This window comes from Ixodes scapularis, unplaced genomic scaffold (genome assembly GCF_016920785.2).
Source record: "Ixodes scapularis isolate PalLabHiFi unplaced genomic scaffold, ASM1692078v2 PGA_scaffold8__174_contigs__length_109621045, whole genome shotgun sequence".
Lineage (NCBI taxonomy): Eukaryota > Metazoa > Arthropoda > Arachnida > Ixodida > Ixodidae > Ixodes > Ixodes scapularis.
The window spans coordinates 18,681,445-18,702,588 of NW_024609883.1; the positions used below are offsets into that span (position 1 = coordinate 18,681,445).

A 21,144-nucleotide genomic window follows, 5' to 3' on the forward strand; every position below is an offset into this window, starting at 1 on the left:
GTCTCCGATCCCACTTTTTAAGAAAGCGACCTTTGTATTCATCGGAGAGGGAACCGAGCCCCTGAAAGCAGCCTTTGTATCCATCGGGGGGGAAGCTAATCCCCAAAAGTCGAATTTGTTTCCGTCGGTGGAGGAGAACTCTAATCTCCCTCTCGTGGCTTCCACAATGCTAAGTCAAAGTCAAAAGGTAAAGCAAATATGTATAGAAAGGCAAGACCCTCCTCGCGCGTTGGCCGCGACGTCACGGAAACGGTGGGACGCTATTGGATGCGGAGGTGGCGGAGGGATATCCGATTCCCTTTGAGGGGCATTTGCCGCTACCTTCTTAACCTGTAACTGACTATAGGCAAACATACAACAAAGAAACAGTTTACCGATTTCACAAGAATATAGTCTCCGAAGGATATATATATTGCCTAGCCCAAAAATTTCAAAGGTGTTGGTGGCCAGGCTGTTGGTTAACTGATCATGAATTCAATGGACACTGTAAGAAAGGGTCATCAGTTCGATTCACTGTCAGATTAAAAGTGCATGTCCCCAGGTTAGTCAATTTATACCAGCAAAAGAAGACACCAATGTGTTGAAATTCGAAAGGTGTTTGTCCTGTCCGCCTTCCTTGTATAACTCTTTCATATTTTTGAATCAGGGCTGTATCCAACCTTTGGCAGGAAAAAATACATTTATTTGCCTTGAGGTCTAAAACTCTAATCCCCTTCAAACTACTCTCCTTGGGATAGCACACACTTCAATGTTTGAAAGGCTTAGCTGTTTATTCAGCCAGCTGTCCCGGTGCCCTGGGCCTCTTGTGCCGTAGTTCACATGGTTTCTGAATGAGCCAAAGTCCTATCTTCTTTGGTGACTTGGCTGCCTCCAGTTCCACATGGCCCAAGCCTCAGCGCAATGCCTGCAAAATGATATGAGAGCAATTCACTTATAGGATCAAGACAAACAAAATTTAATTTAGACTAATAGCTTCGTTTCATGTCACCATTTCGGAACAATGTTTCTACCAAACTAGACAAGCAGAAAACCGAAGAATTGCCACTCATATGGCTGCATGAAAAAGTATAATCTGCTTGTAACACTGGACTGTGCTTGCCAGAGGCGAGTTACAGCATAATGATGTGCTGTATTACCACTTTCATGTGATCGTTTAAAATCCTCTAAAACTGTAAAACTACGGCACCTGAAAAAAAGTATATGAAGTATACAACCAATACTATTTGCATTGACTGCTGCCACTATATACTGTTTTGTCTGAACTAAAAAAAGTACAGTGGACTCGCAATAAATCAAAGTCTGATATTTCGTACTGCCAGTTATTTCAAACAAATTTAAAAATTTAGTTTTTTTGCTAAATCTAAATGCATCAATAAGCTGTTTATTTCAAACAATGTTTTCGCTCCGTTCACACTATTTGTCCATTGCGGAGGGTTAGTCCCGTTGAGTGCGCTTCTCATCGAGCACCTGTGTACTCCGGAAAAGCAATACACGCAAAGCTCGTGGTCATTGCTTTGCCGCAGTATACGGGTGCTAGGTGAGAAGCATACTCGATGGGACTAACCCATCCCGATTATGCAAGGAGCACTGTCCTGACAATCTGCTTTATTTATTTGTGCTTCTTTGATTATTCTAAGGGGGATTAAATTCCAGATGAAAGAAAGAATATTTGCATATAGCAAGCAGATTTATAAATTCCTTCGATTAGGATAGCTGGGCGTTTCTTCAGGTTTAATTTTATGTGAAATCTGTCATTTACATGCCACCCCAATGTGGGCATTGGACTTACAGAGGCCACAGTTCATAGATGTAGTTATATTAAAACTAACTGAGCTTAGAAGTGGACAAGGGGAAGGTTGGGAACAACCTTCACAAGTTAAGCTGAATTGTTGTTTGAGCACGGCACAACAGTAGTAAAAGGCTTTGAGAAACTATTCTATATTTAATTAGAAAATATTCGGCCAATATTAATATTTGCTTTAAGCCTCACCAATGTTTTACGTGTGCCCTTTTTTAAATAGGCCTGTGCAGAGGATAGTATAAAAAACTGCTTGGTATATGTAGTTATTCCTATAGCGATTTCATACTTTGCCTCATATCACTTTTCCATAAATTTCCGATAATTCAAAACTTCTCACATTTCAAATTGAAGTCTGTGGCTTTCAGGAGTTTGAGTTACTGAGAGTCGAGTGTATTAGAAAATATTTCCGGTCCTCCAAAAACCAAGAACCTGAACATTGACTTCAAGCAACAGCTTTTCTAGCTGCCAAATAAATGACATGCCACACCAGAAGTGTAAAGCTTCTTTCAGTGGCACGAATAGCAACCTTACACAAAAGATGAGCACCAGTTCACTTATGCACAGGAGGCGGCTGTCGCCATGTAGGAAAGCAACACAACTCGCAAACGTCCATAACACAGAGGGACATGCCCACCCCAAACTCCAGGATAGCCTAGGTCTGCTGAAAAGCCTCGTCCATCTATCTTGGAGTCCCCAAGTAGCAGCAATCAAGAAGTCAACTTCCCCTCGAGGCAGACTGCCCTCAAGCCCCTCCCAGTGGCCTTCGTTATACCAGAAGCCCAAGACGGATTACGTTAGTGAAGAGTCCTCTCGCTCGTTGCCTAGGAAAAGGTGAGGAGGAGCATCACCACTGGGAAGGTGTAGGGACCATTAACGCAGCACATCTCTATCTTCTGTTTCGGTTCGATCACATTAGAAAGTTTTAGCGAGTCGTTTTTCAAGCATACGGTTCCAAAATCACAAATGGTATAGCTCGTCCGTTCCGTGAAACCGTATGTCAAATTTGACATACTTTAGCGAACCGTGAAAGTGGCGTGACCGAGTAAACAATAATGATGATCGTGCTTAACGGTGGCGCCATCTTCTAGTAAACATGTGAAGCATTCTGCAACGTGTAAATCAGTGGCGATGGAGGCGGACACCGTGGTGGCGGTTCGTGTTTCCGTCGTACGCCCGATGTAAACAAGACGGCCGACGTAACATTTTCAGGTCGGAATTTCAAGAACTGCGAAGCTAGATAGAGTAAAAAGTGTCTGAACGACCGCAAAGGTATATGGTGTGTCTCCGTCATCTTGAACTTGAACGATCGTTCAGGTTGTGTGCCGTTGAACCAAATCATTTCGTCTGCTCGCAGTCGCCACAGCAGCTCGTCTGCCCGCAGATCGCAAAAATTTACTAGCATGCGCAGTTTACAGCATTCACGATCGCTTACCATTGTGAGCAGTCCTCGAAATGATTTCGTTCAACCTCTCAAATGAAGCAGACTAACAGGACGGCAATTCGCCTCCCGCTGTCCTAAACCTAACGCTCGGCTGGGTCGGCGAAGGCGGTCGCCGAACTGACCGCCATCTTTTTCTTACCCGAGTCGTGAACGGTGCTGGCTAAGTTGCGGTGACGACTCCAGCAGCCGGAATGGGAGAAACGAACGAGAAGAGCCTCCCAACTCCCCAAACGACTCGCATGCGCATGCGCAGTGGCGTCGCGGATGCATTCGAGGGCGAACCGTTCGTGTGGAAACGACCTGCTAATACTCCCTATTTACACTGCTTTGGAAAACCATAAATGCCTGCAGAAGCAAGTCACTGGACCTTGGGGAAACAGCTGTGGACTGTTTTTCATTATTCCACACTGTTCATTGTTAGATTTGTTACACCACAGACTGCTATTTCAGCAGAAATGGCAGTTGGTGGCTGCACTGTCATTGCACAATTAATAAGAGTATGAGTCTCTGGCAATGAAGTTTCTTTGTAAAACTGTGGTGCACTAAATAATGTCGTGGTTCAAGAAAATGTACATGATGAAGATAAAAATTTAAATAACGCTTGAATATGACAGGTTTTAAAGCCACAAGCCACATGGTCTTGAGCAGAGGTTGGCGAGTCGTTTTGTCATAGGAGCACTTTCAAATAAAATATTGATAAACATCACTTCTCTCTACACAAAAGAGCAAACTGTCACTACATTCTGTGATTTTGGTTTGCCTCAACTTGCAATAATTTTGACATTGCCTTGAAGTTTCACTATAAAAAAAATTTCTTATGAGGAGTGTACCGAAGACTGGGGGCACAGCTAAATTCCAATGGACAGAAAGGATTCTTAACTAAGCGACACACAACAGAACATACAGAGGGAGACTTGAAGAAACCCTTTCCACGGGTACACTTCCACTTACAACCGTTTCTAACAGAAAATATTTTACTGGACCTTAGTGCCTTCTAGTGAACAGTACAGCTGGGCAATCGATAGAATAACCGACCAATTATTCAATTATTGCTTTAATCTGGATTATTTTGTTTATCCGGTTAATTGATAATACTTTGACGAAAAAGAAAAATTAAATGCTTTTACCATGCAGAAATCGCCCAGTACACCTACATGAAAGGCAAACTTTCGGTGAAAATTGAAGCTAAAATAAACTGTACGGCCAAGATTTGTAACTCCAGACAAGGTGCAGAGGGTTACATGAACACTGGCCATTTTAACATATTTTGAGTGTCTGTCAATCAAAGGAAGCCGCTCTTGCCGATGAATATCAACAAACCTCTTTGCCTCGTGCAACTGAAGTAATAATCTTCGGGTGTGCCCTTGAACGGTTCTCAACTATGTACCGAAGTTGATTCATAATCAATTTTGTATACCGTTTATAAACATTCAGCAAAGGCAAACAAGAATATATGCAATTTTCAGTATGCACAAAAAGGAATGAGAATCATTAGGCCATTAATAATCGGTTAAAGGGTGGCAAATATTGAGGTTTCATTATATAATCGATGCTCAGCCCTACTGTACAGTCATGGTTGACAGAGGCTGAAATTACTGACACCAGTGGCACTGCCCCGACAAGAAAACTTGAACTAGTGATGAAAGATAACGCGCAAAAGAGATTGCAGTGGCATGATACGTGACTCGGCCTGATCATGGTTGAGAACCGCACACCTTGCTGCAGATGTGCTGCTTCTGGGGTTGTTGATAGTTAGCATCATGTTTGCCTGCTGAGTCATTGGACAAAGTTATTTGGCTGGGACAAAGACCACCGGCACAGATAAAGGAGGCGCCAACAAGCACGGCTAGGCGATAGCAAAACGTAAAGGTGACTCAAATCGAGGTGCTCCTAAACAATGAGAAACAGGCAGAGTCGCATAGCAGTGGCCATGGCACTCTTGTCCTCATACTGCCTCTCATTAGTAGTTCAGTGTCTCTTGTAGAGGAACAGCAAGCAATGGATTTCGGCTGTTGCACTAACATTTCAGCTTGCACTGTCCACGACTCAGCACGACCCCCAAAATACTCAAGGACAGAGATACAAAGAAGCAACCTACTAACCTCTATGTAAATGTGACCAAAGAAACGGAGAATACCCTCGAGCTTATATCCTAGAGAATGGAAAAGCACCATATACAACATTAACTTCCTAAAAGAGAGGGACATCAAACCTGGTTCTAAGGAAAAAATATAGACTAAGGAAGTTCTTCCACTCACAGTCGAAACATAGGGAAAACTTATTCACCGCAATTACAAGCTTCAATTTTGTTACTGATTCTTTCAGCATCAACTTGTGGACATTCTCTTGGGTCAAAACTATTTCAGAGCAGATCCATGCCTCACAATTATAATTCTGCAAAAACAAAAAAACATGAATAAATGTAATAGTTGTGTGCCCTTATGGGATCCTACTGAAATAGTTTTGACTGAAGGGAATGGCTACAAGCATATACTAAAAGAATCAATAATATTAATAAAGCATAGATAGAAAAGTGTTTATTTATTTCAAATACCCTCAAAGTAAGTACATCGAAGAGGGGAGAAAGCTGTAAATTATTACTATAAAGTGCACATATTAATAACAGCATTTTTAAACAAAACAATATCAGTGATGTTAGCAATGGAGGCAGGAAGGTGGTTCTAGTCTATAGATGTTTGTAGCATAAAAGAATATTGAAATAAAGAAGGTGTACTAGTAACGGCAGACCTAAAGTATTTTTCCTGGTAGTAGCGCTGGCAGCGCTATTATAGTCTGTCAATATAAAACGAGCTGAGCGGTTTTGATTGGATTCAACATGAGCAATTAGTGACGAGTGAGTGGGGTCCCACACAGTGGCAGCATATTCTAATTTTGGATGGATTAGGGTTTTGTACATGTTTAGTTTTAACGAAGACGTAGTGAGAAAGAGATTTCTTTTTAAATGGAAGCTACGGAGGTTCTTGAAAAAATGAGCTAGAAGCGAATTATACTGTGTTCTTATCCCGTAAACCCGAATACCCAAGTCCTTTGCTGCGCAAGTATTGCTAAAGGGAAGATGGGGCACTTCTACATTTGAGAAAAAACGCTTAAATTGCGTTCATTTGGCCTTTAGAATAACAGATAGCAAAATTATATTTCAATGCGACGCGCCGGAGAGCCACAAGAGCAATTTCAAAATAGGGCTGAAGCCCCGCCCCCCTAGCCTTGGGCAGCCAAAAGAGCCGTCGATGACGTCACGGACAGCGACTGTCTTTCGCGTTTTTCTCGCGTTTAACAATACTTACGCAGCAAATGGTTTGGGTATTCGGGTTCACGGGGTAAAAATACACTAGGATTCACTTCTAACTCATTTTTTCCAAGAAGCTCCGTAGCTTCCCTTTAAAAACTAGAAAACACGAAAGACAGTCGCTGTACGTGACATCATCGACGGATCTTTTGACTGCACAAGGCTAGGGAGGTGGGGCTTCAGCCCTATTTTGAAATTGCTCTTCTGGCTCTCTGGTGCGTCGCACTGAGGCATAATTGTGATATCTGTCATTCTAAAGGCCAAATGAATGCAAATCAAGTGTTTTTTGCTCAAATACAAAACTGCCCCACCTTCCCTTTAAGTATGCTAAAATATGGTTAGCACTATTAATTATGTATTCAATATGAATCTTCCAAGAAAGGTTACAAGTTACATGAACACCAAGATACTATTTCTAAACAGACACAGAGGCGAGGGCATTACTGTTAACATGATAAGTCTAATCTCATCTAGTCTACTGCGCAAAGCACGATTTTCGTTTTGAATGCGCTGAACAGATTGGCTGGCACGAGCCAACTCGCGGTGTAATTCATTGATTGAAGACGACTTCAATTCAATCGCAGCAACCCTTCGACCGATATTTGTTACCGTGACTTGTAGCTGTTGTTGGTTTGTTCTTAGTTTGCTAATCGAGCTCACTATACTACTTTGCCCTTCCACAACACTCTGAGTTTGCGCATTTGTATCCTGCAACACCCGCATCATTTCAGCAAGCTGCTCAGATAGTTCAATATTAGTTGCTCCGGGGTTAGTCTCAACATCGCATCCAAGCAGCAGCAGCAACAACACACTAAATGATTTCACCAAAGCTTCTCGGCATAGAAGCACTATTATACAGACGTCTTTAGCAGTGATAAAAGTGCCATTTCACCTTTTGCAGCAGGTTATTTAGCAGTCAAAATATTGGTTTGGAGCAGCCATTGATGCTTTTGGAGCAGATGCCAACATCTGTTAGCACATGGCACTTGACAATGAAAAAGTGACTGCATCTCTAAATGAGTTTCTTTATGGTAATGATCAGAGTTTCCTCTTTGATACTCGAGCACATTACTTATTACCATTTGTGATAAGAATAGATAGAGCATAAAAGGAACACCGACTTCTTAAAAAAGGCTCTAGTCAGACTAGGTTTCATTTACGATGGGTATTAAAATATGGTTAAAAAGTTAATCATTGTGCGACACTTTGTCGCGATAACTCCTCTTTCGTATCTCCATTTTACACTCCGTAGTTGGTTTAGCCTGTAAATATAATTTCTGTAAAATGTCAGCAAGAACCAGATTATCCAGTAACACGTCCACCAATAAAAATGTTTCCCGTCAGTTTAATGAACTTACCAAACTCCAGTCTCCAATATTATAAACTGCAAAAGCCACCACCCGAAATATTATAAAAGCCTACACTTGTGCTTTAAAGGGCAACTCCGCTTCATTTTTAATATTTAAAAAACTATGTAGCCCTCCTCAGTATCATATAGGAAGACCCCACGTCAAATATTATGATCTAATTCCGTTTATATATTTAATAAACTGGCCAGCAAACCTTCAAGCGAGCCAAGTTGCCGAAATCTGCCAACTCTAGCGTGCGGCGCGAGGCCAACGTTGAACCACTACGTCAGAGGCATGTGTATGTCATTCTCACGTTTTGCTTGTTTTTACTTCTCAGAGCGAAATTGAACGGTGACGTCATGAGTTTCTCCTCCCGGTGTTGGCTGACCGGGCGTCTACGTGATCACCGTAACACGGATGCGCTAGTTTGCGCTGCCCTGCGCGCTTATCGGTCTGTTTCTCCGCTCCCCTTCTCTTTCGTCTTCTCCCCTTCCCCCTCTCCCCAGGGCCATCACCGTCCACGCCACGCAAAGCAACCTGCCCGCGTCCAATAAAAAAAAAAAAAAGAACACCTTCTTGCGTTGCGTGTCCTGTTTCTCGCTCCCTCCCGAACATCACAAGACCACGTGGTTCGACGGGGTGTGGCCATGACTCTGACGACCCGAGATCGATGTTGCCTGACGCAACCGAAGTTTCGGTTTCGGTATCTGCTGATGTTTAAATTAGGATTACACAAATAATATTCCACATTTCGCGATTCCAAAGACGTAGAGTTGTTTGGTAGTGCTTTGTGAATGTGAATCACAGGAAGCCTAAATTTTTCGGAATTGAGCGGCGTTGCCCTTTAATGGTGACACTGCTTTTTAGCGGCATAGGAACCAGAGTTACATCAAAGTTTGCTGCTCTTTTAATGGACGACTGCTGCAAGGAAACTACCGTGACTACCATATTTATACAAATATATACAGACGCGTGTTTTTTTCCATCTCTTTTTGTTTTTTTGTTTGTTTTTTTTAGATTAGATTATTTTACAATTAGAAAAAAGAAGTTGAACCTGTACTAATCCTGAGCATAATTCGCGAGCCTATCGCACTAAGGAAGGCGCTCCCCCAGGACAGTCGCCGCTCCTAGCACCCCGGTACAAAGAGGTGAAGCTCGACGCGCACACGCTGATAAGAGGCGGCGAAGGTTGACCCGAACGGCCCAAGTGGCACGGTACTCTTTAGTCAAACAGCACAGGCATGAGGCAGACATGATAATCAAGCGATCTGATCGGGAGTACAAGACCTTGGTTCTGCTTTATGACAGTAGCAGCAATTGGAAATCCTACTATTTTGCAAAGTTTTCTCAGGACCCTTAGTTCCCGACATCGACTGGAAATTTAGACAATGTCAGTGAACAAGCAGCCAGTTCATCAACGGCTCTGACCGGTTGATTCGCAGCATCAAAGTCAGACATCATGGCAGTTGTCATCTCCTTGAATGTGTTCTTAATCGGCTAAACCAACCAAGGGCAGCGAATGTCCCGTGACTTGTGCTTGTAGCATGAGTGTTTGTGTATGTAGGTGTTCGAGTCTTCAACTGGTGCTCCGACCGAAGACGAAACAAACCATACGGTAAGCAGAGACGCTATAAAAATCATATTTCTAAAATTTTTCTTTCCTTCTACTTTTATGAATATTAGGGTCGACCAATAATAAACCATTTATTCCTTCGCCGTAAGCCGCTATTAGCGCAAGTTTGGCGCAATTCTTAGCAAAAGTGCCATTTTTGCAAAAGATGTAGCTGATTTTCGGTCATGGCGCAATTTCGCGCAAATGGCACAGCACTTCTATCACTGCATTAGACTTAGAAGAATGAAAACCGTCCGGATTACTAACCTGCAGGGTTCGATGAAAACATTTGACAATGTGCATCGTGTGCGTGATTCCATGCCCTTTGACGATCCACGGTGAAAAGGCCAGCCTTCTGGACCAATGCGATGATGTGGGCGTCGATGTGGCTGTTCCGGAATGACCGAGGTGAAGCTGGTTGACGACGGAAAAGGTGATTGCCTCGGTTGCCTGGTGCTTGTCTTCGTTTTTGGTACCGGAAACGTCGATGGAAGGAGAGATGACATCCAGGTTGATAGGATCCTTTGTTCCAGGCAGGTTGGCTCCCATGAAGCCAGGCCGGAGATCGAAGGCCGTCCCGCTAAAAAACTGCAGAGTTAGAAGAAAAACGTTGACAATGTGCATCGCGTGACTGCTTTCATGCCCTCTCTTGACTAGGCCCTTCCTGTGTTTCGACTCCGAGTGGAACAGGTTTTTTGACATATATTTTTTTCATTAGAAACAAGTTCAATGTCCATCTGTTTTTGGAAACTTCACGTTGTGTGTGATGTTTTTGTATTTCCTAGGTTCAAAGCTCAAGCTATTGTTTCTTTAATCACATTTACTCAGAGGTTTGTAGGTTGCTTCTTTTTGTTTGCAGTCTTTGAGGATCTTGGGAGTTGTGTATAGTAGAAGGCTGCAAGGTCTGGGAATTAATTCCCTTTGGAGAGTGGTTGTAAGCGGAACAACAACTTTTTGGAAAGACTGTCTTCATGTCTCCCTCTTTTGGGTTGCCTATTCATTTTTCAGTCCATTACAACTCAACTGTGTTTGAGACTTGTGTGTTTTGTTTGCATCTTCCTTCAAAAATTCCTAGTATAGGGTAAATTCACCTTGTTTAACCTGAGCCAGCTTGCACCCTCGTTTTTTTTGTTCGTTAAAGGAACACTAACACCCGCCAAAAATGTTTATTTTTAATTTTTTGCCAGACAATTCAATATGGTGTCAGGAGACTGCTCATTAAATATTTTGCCACAGAGCCACATATATTTTCAATAGAGTTAAAAAACTCAACTGCTTGAAACCAAAAAACAAGCACGGAGGCTCAGTGATGTGATTGGTTGTAGTCAATTTGGAGCAGCTATTGGAGCAGCGAAAAGTTCATTTTGGAGAAGCAAAAAGAGCTTGTGGAGCATAACCGTGCACTACAAACGTAAGGAGGAGAGTGGCAAATAGTAGGAGGAGAACAAACACTAGCTGTTTAGTTGTGTGTGGAAGCACGAGACACGGTAACAAGACGACGACCGATGAAGGACAGCGCAAACTGCCGTAAATGATTATTTTAGGTATGAAATCCCACTGAACAAATGTTAAAATCCACAAGACTTATTGCGAAACTTCCGAGTGCTGTCAGTGGTTGGTGCGAAATCAAATCGAATAGAATGTTACTTCAACGATTATCGAAAGTCCTGAAAGCCCGCATGAGCCTACCCTAAACGATCTGGCCCAGTAGCAAGGCCTACAGCTGTTATATTTTTAGCAGTGTGTCGAACCGAAAAAAATACGGGTTCGGTTACGGTTCAGGTTCAGGTAAATTTATTTTGTTCCGGTTCAGTTCCGGTTCGATTATTTCGATCCGTGAACCGGTTCGCGAACCGGTTCGGGGCGCTGAACCGATTCCCGAACCGGTTCGGAAATTATAAACGACAAATTGCAACATCAAAATAAATTACAAATAAAACATCAGAAATCAGCACATACGAAACGGGATACATCGTAGTGTAAGGCTCAGGGATTTCTATCAGGAATGGTTTCTTTATGTGCACTCAAAGGTTACCTCACCGACATTTACGCATTCGGACTTCATCTAATTGGGTCCGACGCAGTAGCTGTAAAATCCGCGACCTCCTTACAAACCCACTTACAAGTAGAACTCGCTAACTATCCCGCCACCTCGGCGTGTAAGCAATTGAAGGAACAGTGGGGAGAAAATACAACTTTCTTTATTTGAACTAGCCTTCGGCAACTCAAATTAGACCCTTAAAAAAGTTTTTATTAAACAAGATACGGAATATGAAAAACACCTCACCGAACGCAACGCCAGAAGGACGTAATAGGATAAATATTAAAATAGAAGAGTTCGCTGTCTCACAAATATGTTAGCTTCTAAGTGCCTATACGAAACCGGATGCATTATTATCAAACTCCACAGCCTTTTCTTTTCTCATTCCGATGGAAGCAAGCTTCAAGAACTCGCGCGTTCTAGAAACGTGTTATGAAATGAGCACACAGCAGCATTTACGATTTACGAAATTGTAGGAAAATAAAATCCCGTGACGCGATTTTTTTCTTTTTCTTTTGCACAGCATTCCAATTTTCTTTCTTCCGTGCAAGCCGCGACCAGCGCAATACTGGTTCCTATGTCAAGATTCATGGATGCAGCGTTTGTCAAGATTCATGTATGCAGCGTTTATATTCCTAAGACTGAGTGGAGAAGAAAAATATGTAAGCGAGGTGTGTGTCAGTTGACGGCACTTAAAAAACAAATGGCATTGATAGCACATTCATTGTCAACAGCGCGTGGCCGAACCGTTTTGACATGAGCCGGTAAACGTTATTTTTTTTTTCGGTTCAGTTCCGGTTCGGGTTCATCGCGATAACAATATAACGGTTCGGCTTCGGGTTCAGTTCCGGAAAAATACCGGTTCGGTTCGGTTCGGTTCCGGTTCGACACCCTGATTTTTAGTATTATTTAAGTGAACTTAAGTTATGGTGCAATGTTGGTGCAAATTCCTCACATTTGGGTCAAATATAGCAGGGTGTAGCAGGGTAAGAGCTTTGGCACAGTTTGGCGCAAATGGCACAGCGATCACATCACTGGAAGCTCATGGCCCGAAATCACCATTTGTCCTGCGATTGTTTTGCACTTATAACCCTTCCGCTTGACGTTCAATTGACCGGTTCCACGAACAACAGTTCCAAAGTAGCGGCCTCACATCCGTCGCAATGTTGGTCCGTTCTGCGCTGCCATCGCATCGTCCAGCCCACGGTACGTTGCTATATTGAAAATGGTGTGTACATTTCCCTCCTGTAATCTGTGAAGCATTTTTTTTTTTTCGTTCAACGTTTTTGCAGCTTTCTGGAGGCCACAAAAATCCAGCTCATATTACAGCAGAGCTGTTGAGCGCTAGTATCCCCAGTTTCAAGTCCATGGACAAACAAATCTCGACACAACCCTCTGGACAGCTACTGCCATCTATGTGCGATGACGGGCAACCAGACAACCTGCTTGCCGATTGTCTGGTTGCCGCCGTTGCTCACAGATGGCGGCACATACTACAGCTCCGCTGCTTTTCCTTGTTCACCACAATGGAAAATCGGAGAGTTTTCTCCTTTTTTTTATATTTAATGTGTGCTTTAGATGATGTATGGATTTGAATATATTTGGTACACATAGTTTGAACCTAACATTACTATAGCAGGGATGGAACTGGGCAAAGCAGCTTTGGAGCAATCTTGGGAGCAGAAAAACTACAGTTTGGAGCAGGCTGGGGGCAGCAAAAACGAGGTCCTGGAGCAAATTGGGAGCAGCATACGAGTTCCAAGAATGTTGAAATAGAGGCTAAATGTCACCTGGTTTTCAAATCTCAAGGAAATATGGCATGTCGATAACTCAATGTGAACTAAACAGTACTTTCAATTACCATATTATTTTAAAAACATTTTTCACAAAATTACATGAAAATTAGACAAATCATATAAAGCAAAACTGCACAACAGTGTCACACATGATGGAACCGACTTACAAAGAGGTGAATGTAAAGAAACAATAAGAAATAGCCTTCACAGTGATGTGATTGGCCTAAGCCGCTTTGGGTTACCTTTCGGAGCAGCCAAAACAGTGCTTTGGAGTAGAAAAAGTGGCCTTTGGAGTAGCCAAAACAGTGTTTTGGAGCAGCATAAGTGGCTTTTAAAGCAGATATTCTAACAAAAATAAAAATATTTGTTTGAAATGCTGGACACGCAAAGGGAACCTTGCTCGCCGAAATAAACCAATTATGGTCAAGTTCGGCCACCTGGGAGTCTTTCATGGTGTAACTGAAATGCCAATGACATGACACATTTCTTTTTGCTTTTCGGAACATTCTGCAAGGCTGGAGCAAGCTTTGCTTTAGCTTAGGGTAGTAATGAATGTCCACTTTCAATGTCTCCAAAGAGACATTGCGACATCCCAGAAGTGTACAGTGCTGTAGGCGACGCCAAGCAATTCCGAAAAACCGCTTGCCACCGTTTTACTGATTGCCGACGTGCCAGATTTTCGTCAAAAGTAATCAAATGTAAAACATTGAATTGCAAGCGTCCCGGCTGGTGCCTCTGTCGTGCAATTATGTTCGCATCGTTGGTTAGCAAGCACGTGAGGGCAACTCCGGCAGGCTTGCAGGTCACGTGCGTCGTCGCGCGAGCGAAACGGCTGTTCGATCGAAGCCGAAACCATGCCTCTCTGTTCCGTTGCCAACTGGTAGCCAAAAGTCTATGCAAAATTTAACTGCCCAGCATGCGACAAAAAAAAAGAGTCCAGCGCCGCGCGCTTCCCAGGCCGGCAGGCGAGGTACGAGCTAAACACAGAAAAAAAGAACCTGAGCGCATCGATGCAAGACGTCGCGAGCCAGGGTCCCTTTGTGCAACGACTGAACTCGAGACAAACAAGCGCGCTCTGCGGGTTCAGCGTGCAGACATTCCCTTCTTTGCTTCAGCTCACTTCAACTTTTCTTCGCGACACATTTTTCACGTACCGGGGTCCCTCTCGAAAGAAAGCCCACCAAGAGAAACCTAGGTAATCAATAATTCGACACAGCAGTCTTTGAGTTAGAGAGGGATTTTTGTGGCAGCGTATGTTTTAAACAAGAATATGAATGTTGATGAACATGCGGCGGTCCTCGTGTTTCAGTTTAGGAAGCTCCATATCTGCAATGTCGTGTGGCCGCTGATTTCAGCAGCAAGAGCTTCAGCTCAAAAAGTGACTCCCGCCGCTCCGAAACATAGTTTCGTTTCACAGCGTCACGTCATGGCTGGTACCCAGTACGCTAGGGTCGCAGCACACACACACGCCGGCATCTATCATTTAAAAAAAAAAAAAAAAAAAAAAACTCGAGACGAGATTTACGCTTACGAGACGACGAGAGCGTGACAGAAGAGACGGCATGGCGGAAAAAAGCATGGAAAAAACCATGGACGATTGATGTAGGGTATTTTGTGTCGGGCAGAGCCGTTTATTGAGAGTTTGGCCATACATTGGTTTGAATAGGCGAGCATCTCAGGGCCAACCACAGGCCGCGAAACAGCCCCTAGCGGTGGTCGTGTGCTCTAAATATGTGATGCGACTAATTTGAGCCGTTTTAGCATCGCTAGAGTGAAAAGGTTTAGCTCTCGGTTACTGAAAACTTTGTGCATGTGAGGTTTCAGTCACGCCAATATTCAAGTGTAGAATAAACGAACGTGCACTCCAAACCAGGACCGACTTGCTAGAAACAGCGTCTCAGCTGAGACGGGGAAAGAAAGCACTGCCAAAGCCAGCGCACGAGCAGAGCGGGACTCCGCGTCTCAAGACGCTCGCGCGCCCCACCCTTTGAACTGTTTTCTTTCAGCCAGTCTCAGGACGCTGTTCTACCAAGCCGGCCCAGAGCAAACAAACATCAGCAGAGCAGACAAAGGCATGGGCACGAGCGCGTGGCTTTGGAAAGTGCCTCCTATGCAGGAGTTCTTGTACAAACAAAAGCGTTTTGCTGAGCCATGCTTACGCGCCTGTGCCTTTGTCTTCACTGCCGACATTTGTGAGATGGAATAGAGAGGTCGAGATTGAACGCTTCTATTTCACGCTTTAAATGTCGTTTGCGATATTGTGACGTTGCGGTCTCCTGATTGGTCGACGATGTGTCACAAATTTAGTTTACGCTCTAAGCGTGGGGGGAATATTCAGCGCTGGCGGCGGCCTTTGCTCGGCCTATTGGCCAAACTCTCCCAATACACGGCTCTTGTGTCGGGCGGCCGTTTGTGCCACCTAGCTCATGCATGCTCAGTTACGGTACTTAGTTTAAATTCGGTTTTGAAAGGCGTCCAAAATTGGCCCTTTGGCGAAGGCTTGGCACAGATTACTCATATTTTGGCAAAATGTAGCAGGATGTAGCAGGGTTAGCCCCTTGGTGCAATTGGCGCAGCAATCACATCACTGCCTTCAGCTCGTACCTTGTTCCGTCATTGCTCACTTGCCTTTGTTACGTTCCCAAGTTTTCTGCGCGGGGCCTCGGGGGCAGGCCAACATGGGCTGTGGGCTTGCAATACACCTTTCCATAAAAATGTATTAGAGTGCGTTCATTGCTGTGTTTGTGTGTTATTCACACGCAGTTTCTGGCTGGCTGCAATTGCAATCAAGTGCTGGCTGGACTGCGATTTTGCACGTGTGGACTGTGACTTTTGTAAAACGGTGGAAACATCTATAGTCACGCAAGTACAGCCAAGAGGGAGGTGCGCCAACTTAAATAGATTTGAGTGTAGCGCAATATGGCGATGCTGTTTGCTCCGCTATTCCGATGAAGTGACTCTCGCACTCCAGAAAAGCACACAGTAACGGCAGCAGACACAGCCGATGCTACAAGCGCCAGCATGTGGCCTTGAACAGTGCTTGCACTGCGCGAGCGTGCACTCTTGGCAGGGACGCTGAATTCCGGAGTTCTCCCTTGTAGCATCATCTGCGTATGGACTTAATGAAGCAGGGCGACAGCGAATGGCTTCAAAGAGGTCTGGTAGCAGAAGCATCGCAATGAGAATGCTATAACAACTGTTTTAAGCTGAAACAAAGTATAACCATGGCAGCGACCTTCGGATACAGAGCTTCGGATTCATTAACGTTCCCTTTGGGCCGGGATGTCCGATGTCAGTGTTGCCAACAAAAACTGCGAGACGGCTGATTTCGACGAGGCTCGTTTATAATTTCAGTTTTGGCGCACCTTACCGCAATTTAGTTCTTATTTATACTTTTGTATCAGTGTGGTACACGAAACATCATTAGGTGCACTATGGTGCAATTGGCGCAGCAGTCTCATCCCTGCTATAGAAAAAAATGTAAGCATGACAGAAACCGGCCAATTCTCGACCAAATGTTTTTGGAGAGAAGGAAAACGAATTTCATTCCGCAAGTTCTGTTCTGCGTAGTTGGACTCTTGCATATCATGCTCAAATAGAAACCTCGGCGAGCATAATTACCTTGTTGGTGTACCTTGAATATATTACTGTACGAGTTACATTTCTAGGAACAAGCATTAACAGATTGTTTGTGATTAAACAGGGTATCTAGAAAATTATTATTTTGAAATTCCCTGACTTTTCCAGGTTTTGCCTGACAATTAAAGCTCAAATTCCCTGACCACTGTAGAGGTGGTTAAATATATAAGACATTTACAACACAAGGCATTGAGCACTGTGAGGATCATTTTGCACGGGCCTAATCCAACATGCATATTCCGAAATATTCGGGTTAGTCCAGTCAGGATTAAATGAGCACTTTCCTGCCGCCGACATCGTCAGTGAAGAGGCCACTTCCGGAAACATGATGAAAACATGACGCTCAACCACACTAGTCAATAACCGAATGGCATCATGGCCGCCAGATGCACACTTTCGGAGACTTTCGGATACTTTCGGCTTGGATTGGATGGGGTCTGCGGCTTTTCCATTTGTTACTATATCTAGTACAAGGAGGCTCTAACTGGATCTAGCCTAGTGCCGCACCCTCAATCCAATCCAATAAAAAAAAACTGGATTTGTTGGCTGTTCCCTTTGCATATGGTTCCACACTCTAGATCGGGTGAGCAGAGCCCGCGCTTCGCTCTAAGCATAATTTATTGCCCCTTTTCCTGCCCCTAAGTCCCCAAGTCTTTGCTCAGGGCACTCAATGGCGTTTCCAGCTCATTTTCCCTGACTGGGCTCGCTTTTTGACAATATCCCTGACAATTCTCCGACTTTTTCCGGTAATTAAAATTTCCCTGACAATTACCGGTTTTCCCCGTTGCTAGACACCCTGTTAAATTGCAAGCACAGTTATTTCATGAGAATGCATGAGAGCACACTTTTGTTGACTAGTGTTGATGTTGACTAAATGATAGACCATTACCTAAAAAAAGATAAACAGTGCAAAGGACACAAGAGAGTAGCAGTAGTAGTTAGTGGTGAGGGTAGCGGAAAGCCGGAACAACACACAAGAGAGGAGATGAATACAACACAGTGCTATGGTGCGTTCACCTCCACCTCTTTGTCCATATTTGCATTCTTTGTTTCTAATACATTTGTTAATAATTTCTTGTTTGGAATTATCTGTGCTAGGGGTTCACTGTAGTGACTCACCTGCCATGGCATTCACTTTAGGCGCAGTTCTCCCTTCTTCAAGGCGCCATCCTCGAAGAAGTGCAGGGTTTTGTCCCTTTCACACTCTTGTGATGTAGTTACCCAGGTTCCTATAAGTTGCAAGCTGCCAGACAAACAAGGTGAGTCAGGCAAGCCAGTCCTGCAGCGAATTTCAATGTAACACTTTTAGATGTGAACACCCATGCACCTGAAAAAGGACAAAACAAAGAGTAAAGCAAATGGTTTGCCCTTTCTAAATGCATCCTTTCATTTTGCTGGGAACACATGTACAAGTCACATGCCAGTGTACATCCAGTGGCATGGCTTCATTTTAAAATGAGCACTTTCTTATATAACTTCAGCCACTGAATATAATGGGTCAGACGTAAAAAGTTGCTATGAAATAAGCTGCATGTTTACTCCAGATTTCCTGATATCATACAGAAACAGTAATGCAGGTTGGGACTGTGCATTGATTGCAAGGTTGCAACTGATTAGAAGTGGACGTTTATTCAAATAATTGATCAGTTATTGAGTCTGATTTGCAGCTTTATAAAATAAATAACAGAATTCAAAATTGTTAATATTGCATTACAAGCACGTAGCCAGGGGGGAGGCCCAGGGGCCCGGGCCCCCCTCGAATTCTTCCATTTTGCTGGGACCTCCTCTGCCCCCTCTCCCTCATACAGCATTTTGTCATGGTTGGGCCCCCCCGAAACAAAATCCTGGCTACGTGCCTGTTACATTATACATCTTGGGAATGTAAGTGCTGAGATTCCCATATCCTATGCAACTCCCATATGGGATTCCCATAGGATATGAGAATCCCATATGATATGGATGTGGGATTCCCATATTTTATGAAGAACCAAACATAATAATGAAGCCATTTTCATCTAGTGGTGCGTTTGGCACACTATCTAATGCCATAGGTTGATGTGACAGAAGATGACATCAAGTTGCCAGCTACTAGATATTATTGAGGTAATTGGAAAGCGAGATTTGGCATGCAACGGAAATAAGGTATTATCCTCCAACAGGGAGCACAGAGGCAAATATGGTATAGCCCTTAGACAAGGATGCTGTACAAAGTTACTCCCCGAAATGGTCTGCGAGCTCCCTTTAAGAAATTAATGATAACTCCTGCTGAAATAATAAGGCAACCTCCCATCAACACAAATGACGTCAAGGCAGGTTTCCTCTCAAAATTGTTATTGTACGACTGCCACAACGCATGAACATCAACACAGTAGTCAACATATGATGTCATTTCACTGAACTCACATTACGATGCTTGCCGTTCATGTCAGCCTCGGCCTGGTCAGGGCTACACCTAGCACAAATATTCAGACTGCACTGTAGTTTATATCATCGAGACAAACACACCATATAATAGGTAAAACAACTCTGAAACTAGGACTTTTAACGAGGAGGATGGTGCAATAGCTTATTGTACAGGATGTCTGCAAGAAAACCTAAACTTGTTTTTCGCACCGCAAAAAAAGACGCCATCGCGGAGAGCTCAAACTCCATCAGAACGTAGCCCCAGCCGTTCGAGCAAAGTGCCCAAGTTTCAACAATTACCCTTACCGGAATAAAAAGTTAGAAGTGAAATACCGTTGTCTATGACAGGACACTGTTTGTGTGAAGCAGCAAACAGAACGCTGCTGTTTGCGACCGCATCTCACAAATGGTGCCCCCATCAGCCAAGGGTTTTTGGTTAGTTTTGGATACAGTCTGGGCAGTTTGCGGCACAGTACCGTCGCATCGTTCCTCAAATCTCAGTTTGCATACAATTCCAGGTCGCATCCGTTGTGCGGACTACCCTGCTGCCTACGTGGGGAAAAGAAAGAACTTCTCGGAACGCTTCCGGCACCACAAATACGGCGTGAAGAAGAATGACATCCAAGCCAGTGACCTCGCTGAACATGCAACTAATGAGGGTCACAGTGTGTCCTTCGACAAAAGCGAGATCCTGAGCACGGAACGACACTGGCGTAAACGTCTGCATCTAGAATCCTCGTAGATCCAAACAACAAAAGATGACATCAACAAGTCGTCGAACACTCTCCCAAGTGTCTATGTGTCGGGGTTTTGTCGCTTCGTAGGAAAACCAGGACGCAGCAATCGCAACCGGCCTACACAAGCGTCTCCCTCCTCCGTCCAAACCACAGTCACTTGTGACAAAGGGACCGAGCTGGTCCCGAAACGTCAGGAATTTTGTTTTTATTAAACTTTGGTAAGAGTAAAATTTTAGTCAGTCTATTATTTTCCTAACCAGACAGATTTCTGTAAAAGATGTTTACGTTCAAGGGTATTCAAATAAATAAACTGTACACTTGATGGGAAGGTGTAAGTCTGTTCCCTAGACGGTTGCCAGATCAGACCTAGGCAGGGCCCTACCTGAATCGAAACCAGGGCTTCGACGTGGCCTCCTGGACGCCAAGTGCAGAGGCCAAGCCTGGTCCCGTAATCTCCGAATGCCACAGCTCGCATCTCATCCGTGATGAGAGCGGACGCTGTCTCGCTGCGCTGGTTTAAGGCGTCCACTATGGAGATGTGGCCCTTGTACACCTAGGACTCCACAAACCTCCAAACAGAAAAGTCACATATTGTGAGGTCTGGCAATCGGGGCAACCACGGCATGTTCAGCGGTCCCCGGCCCATCCAGCGCCCTGGGAAGATGCTATCAGCCAGTGCCTTACACTTGTCGCCCAGTGGGGTGGCGCCCCATCTTGCATTAAAAATGCATACGTCCTGCTGCATGTGCAAGGCTTCGAACTCGGGAAGAAACTCGTCCTGCATCATTTTCAGGTAGGTGCCTCCAGAGACGTTGTCACTGAAGAAAAAGGGGCCAACGACGCCTTCTCTCCAGATTCCGCAACACACTGTTACTTTCGGCGACTGCAAAGCCCTCTCAAGCGTCCAGTGCAGATTCGTCGAACTCCGATAGCGGCAGTTCTGGGTATTGACCTGCCCATCCAGATGAAATGTCGCCTCATCACTAAACAGCAAAAACTGCACATATGATGGATCTTG

The 21,144-nt window shown here is 44.1% G+C and overlaps 1 protein-coding gene across 1 annotated transcript; it reads right to left on the minus strand.

Annotated features, from left to right (window-relative positions):
- Positions 1-663: 663 nt before the first annotated feature.
- LOC115319108 lies at positions 664-18,676 on the minus strand. Its single transcript, XM_040207528.3, has 3 exons — positions 18,106-18,676; positions 9,778-10,098; positions 664-904 (listed from the first exon to the last, which is right to left on the minus strand). Exons 1-3 carry the CDS (start codon positions 18,115-18,117, stop codon positions 893-895), a joined length of 345 nt encoding a protein of 114 aa, XP_040063462.1. The 5' UTR covers positions 18,118-18,676; the 3' UTR covers positions 664-892.
- Between the last annotated feature and the right edge of the window lie 2,468 nt (positions 18,677-21,144).